At 55.3% G+C, this 3,999-nt stretch overlaps 1 protein-coding gene across 1 annotated transcript; it reads left to right on the top strand.

Annotated features, from left to right (window-relative positions):
* The first annotated feature begins 1,179 nt into the window (after positions 1 to 1,179).
* On the top strand, positions 1,180 to 3,770 carry LOC123087955 (L-type lectin-domain containing receptor kinase SIT2). The gene has a single exon (XM_044510071.1). The coding sequence runs from the start codon at positions 1,531 to 1,533 to the stop codon at positions 3,559 to 3,561; it is 2,031 nt and encodes a 676-aa protein (XP_044366006.1). The 5' UTR covers positions 1,180 to 1,530; the 3' UTR covers positions 3,562 to 3,770.
* Positions 3,771 to 3,999: the final 229 nt, after the last annotated feature.

Below are 3,999 nucleotides of genomic sequence, written 5' to 3'. Positions count from 1 at the left end.
CACGCTTCCACAAGCGTAGGAGGGCCAACCGCAACACCTGGTGGCACTACTACCCCCCAGGTACCCCGTCTCATCTAACCCTGAAACAGACGACCGTCAGATCTAGCCCTTTGACTTTCGTTGTACAGGGTTTGACCGGTGGATCTTTTCACCTGGTTGTCATAGCCCAGCCCATAGCTACCGCCCCGAACATGGTCCCGGCGCAACCCACCCCAATATTTCCTCTGTGTCGGCCCGACGTGGCCGTTTCCCCCTCCGTGACATGGCTACAACGAGGCTCGTGAGGGGGGGGGCTCACCGCAACACCTGGTGGCATTGCTACCCCCAGGTACCCTGTCCCATCTCCCCTCTCTGTGACACGGCGGCAGCGACGCTCGTGAGGGGGGGGGGGCAATCAATATATAATCGAGATATGTTTTCTATACATAAGGCACATTTAAGTTAATCAAATTAGTTTTGAGAAAAATAAAATAAAAGAGAAAATAAATGAAATATTAAAAAAATATTAGAAATCTATGCCGATGGATCTATGATGTGGCGTATGGTGCAGATCGATGACATGCCAGGCGCCATGGGCAAGGCATATGCCGACGGCAAGGCCGTCGTCATAGAGATGCCACCCCACGGACTGGCGAGTGGCTTGGATCGATGACGTGGCAGAGCACGCGGATCGATGACGCCGGCAAAGTTATGCCGACGGCCACTGTTAGGCCTGTCGACATAGGCTTCACGCCGTCAAACGGTTGTCGCTGCCCGGGTTGCCGGGCCCACAATATGCCGACGATCGCTCTTATGCTGGCGGCCGCCGTAGGCATATAGTTTGCGATGCTAACGGCAAACATATGCCGACGGCCCCCGTCGGCATAGATGGATATATTCCGACTGCTTATCTACGCCGACGACCTAACCTGGGCCGTTGGGATACATCCATCTATGCCGGACAGGTGCCGTCGGCATAGATGAGGCCGTCGCCAATTGGGTAAATTCTGGTAGTGAAGGAACTATGCCGGCCCTGACAACACGTGGGTTCTTTGACCCGCTAGCCATGCATCGTTTTCCTACCATGCCTAGGCCGGCACTGAAAACGATCGCACCCAGCAGTGCAGGGCACGCCGTCCGCCCAGCTTTTCTCACAAGTATTACTACTAGTAAACAAGTCGAAGCGGGAGTTGAAAAATTAGCAACCTGTGATGATAACAAAGATGGATCGCAGAATTGTCTATGGCCTACAACGGTGCCGTATCATCCAAGGAAGTAATTGCACTGGACAAGTTGTGTGTTTTTTCTCAAGGAGGACTAGTCTTATGCTGACATATTCAAGATCCATCCATAGCCGTCGGAGTAGTCTTGTCAAGGACTTTCAGCATGCTAGATGGCATTCATACACCGACTGCACAACCACCGTGCATGCACCGTATGTGCACAACCAGCACACCGTTAAAGTCTAGCGCATGATCACAAACGAGGCAAATTTTGGTTAGCCGCCCATGATTCAGTCATACTACTGAGTTTTCTTTTGTCCAAGAAACCATGCCGGCCCTTCTGCTGCTCATACTCCTGCTGCTGAGCCGTGGCGGCGAGGTGGCCTGGTCGCAGCTGGACGATGGCCAGTTCGCCTACCAAGGCTTCGCCGGCGCCAACCTTACCCTGGACGGCCTCGCCGCCGTCATGCCCGGCGGCCTGCTCGCGCTCACCAACTTCACGCAGCAGACAAAAGCCCACGCCTTCCACCCCGCCCCGCTCCGCTTCCTCGGCGGCTCGGTCAACGCCACGGCGGCGCGCTCCTTCTCCACGTGCTTCGTCTTCGCCATCGTGTCGGGCTACGACGGTCTCAGCGACCACGGGCTCGCCTTCGTCGTCGCCCCGACCACCGACTTCACCACCGCCAACTCCGGCCAGTACCTGGGCCTCCTCAACTCCACGAACGGCACGGCCAGCGCCCCCATCTTGGCCGTCGAGCTGGACACCATCCTCAGCCCCGAGTTCCGCGACATCAACAGCAACCACGTCGGCATCGACGTCAACAGCCTCGTGTCGCGGCAGGCCCAGCGGGCTGGCTACTACGATGACGACCGCGGCGGCGCCTTCCGGAACCTGACGCTTAACAGCCGCAACCCCATGCAGGTGTGGGTGGACTACGACGGCCAGTCCAAGCGGCTCGACGTGACAATAGCCCCCGTGCAGGTGCCCAAGCCCAGCAAGCCTCTGCTCTCCGAGGCCATCGACCTCTCCACGCTCATGGCGGACGCCATGTACGTCGGCTTCTCGGCGTCGTCGGGAGTCATCTCGGGGCATCACTACCTGCTCGGATGGAGCTTCAGCTTGGACGGGCCTGCCCCGCCGCTTGACTTCTCCAAGCTTCCTGCTCTGCCACGCCTGGGACCCAAGCCTCGGTCCAAGGTACTGGACATCGTGTTGCCGCTGGCCAGCGCGTTGCTCGTCGCGGTGGCGCTGGCCGCGGTCTTCTTCTTTCTGTGGCGCCGGCGCCGGTTCGCCGAGGTGCGCGAAGGCTGGGAAGACGAGTTCGGCCCCCACCGATACGCATACAAGGATCTGCATCGTGCCACGGATGGGTTCAGGGAAAAAAACTTGCTCGGCGTCGGAGGCTTCGGGAGGGTGTACAAAGGCCTGATATCCGAGTCCAATTTGGAGATTGCGGTGAAGAGGGTGTCGCATGAATCAAGGCAAGGACTGCGCGAGTTCGTCGCCGAGGTGGCGAGCATTGGCCGTCTCCGGCACCGGAATCTCGTGCAGCTATTGGGCTACTGCCGGCGCAAGGACGAGCTTATCTTGGTGTATGACTACATGTCAAATGGCAGCCTTGACAAGTACTTGCACGATCCAAGCCTGCCCGCCGTATCTTGGCCTGAAAGGTTCTCAATCATCAAAGGGGTCGCGTCAGGCGTGCTGTATCTCCACGAGGATTGGGAGAAGGTTGTCATCCACAGAGATATCAAGGCGAGCAATGTGCTCTTGGATGAACAGATGAATGGATGCCTCGGGGATTTCGGCCTCGCAAGGTTATACGACCATGGAACCGTTGCTCAAACAACCCATGTTGTTGGCACCATGGGATACCTTGCACCGGAGCTTGTGCGCACCGGGAAGGCAACACCCTTAACCGATGTGTTCGCATTCGGTGTGTTCCTCCTTGAGGTTGCGTGTGGACGACGACCCATCGAGCGCGGCGAGCGAAACAACCCTGTGGTGATGATTGATTGGGTGCTTGAGCGCCACCGCAGTGGACACTTACTCGAGGCAGTGGATCCACGACTAACAGAAAAGTTTGACACACAGGAGGTTACCCTCGTGCTACAACTAGGTTTGTTGTGCTCGCACCCATTGCCTGATGCAAGGCCTAGTATGCGCAAGGTTATGCAATACCTAGATCGTGGGCAGTCGGTTCCTGACTTGTCGCCGACTTACATGAGCTACAGTATGTTGGCGCTGATGGAGAATGAAGGCTTCGATTCGTACGTTATGTCGTACCCTCCATCGGCGACTAGCAATTCTACGGTGTCTTATGGGTCTTCGGCGTCCGTTCTCGCCGAGGGCAGATGAAGTTGTCCACATGTATTCAACTTCTTTTTGGTGTTTCATTTAGAAGAAGAAGCTTATCTCCGAGGTCGGGTAATAATTAACACGTTGTTGATATGATTTGTGATCCTAGCTAGCTCGAGCTGGCTCATTTAGTTGAGTCTGACTTGAGCTTAGTCGATTAGATTTTTTTGCTCAACCCATGCCTCAGAATCACAGCCCTACTGGCCCGTTTTGTGTACCTTATTTTTTAAAATCTTTTGTTTACCTTACTTGAGCTCTTGCTATTTGATTATCTTTGTTGGGTTGATAGCAGCCCATCTGGCATGGGCATAAACATGTTTTAAAATGACCATCAAATGGAATAATAACTATCAAGATCACTAATTAAAGAGCACTCTTACCTCCTCAGGTTGCAACAGTGGTGCTCTGCATGTGCGCCACTTGTCACAACGTGTGAGT

This window comes from Triticum aestivum, chromosome 4A (assembly GCF_018294505.1).
Source record: "Triticum aestivum cultivar Chinese Spring chromosome 4A, IWGSC CS RefSeq v2.1, whole genome shotgun sequence".
Taxonomy (NCBI): domain Eukaryota; kingdom Viridiplantae; phylum Streptophyta; class Magnoliopsida; order Poales; family Poaceae; genus Triticum; species Triticum aestivum.
Note: the sequence above shows the minus strand (reverse complement) of the source record. Positions and strands in the feature narration are given on the sequence as shown.

Excerpts from the sequence above, each read along its gene's own strand:
- LOC123087955 (XM_044510071.1), top strand. The coding sequence starts at position 1,531 with ATGCCGGCCCTTCTGCTGCTCATACTCCTGCTGCTGAGCCGTGGCGGC.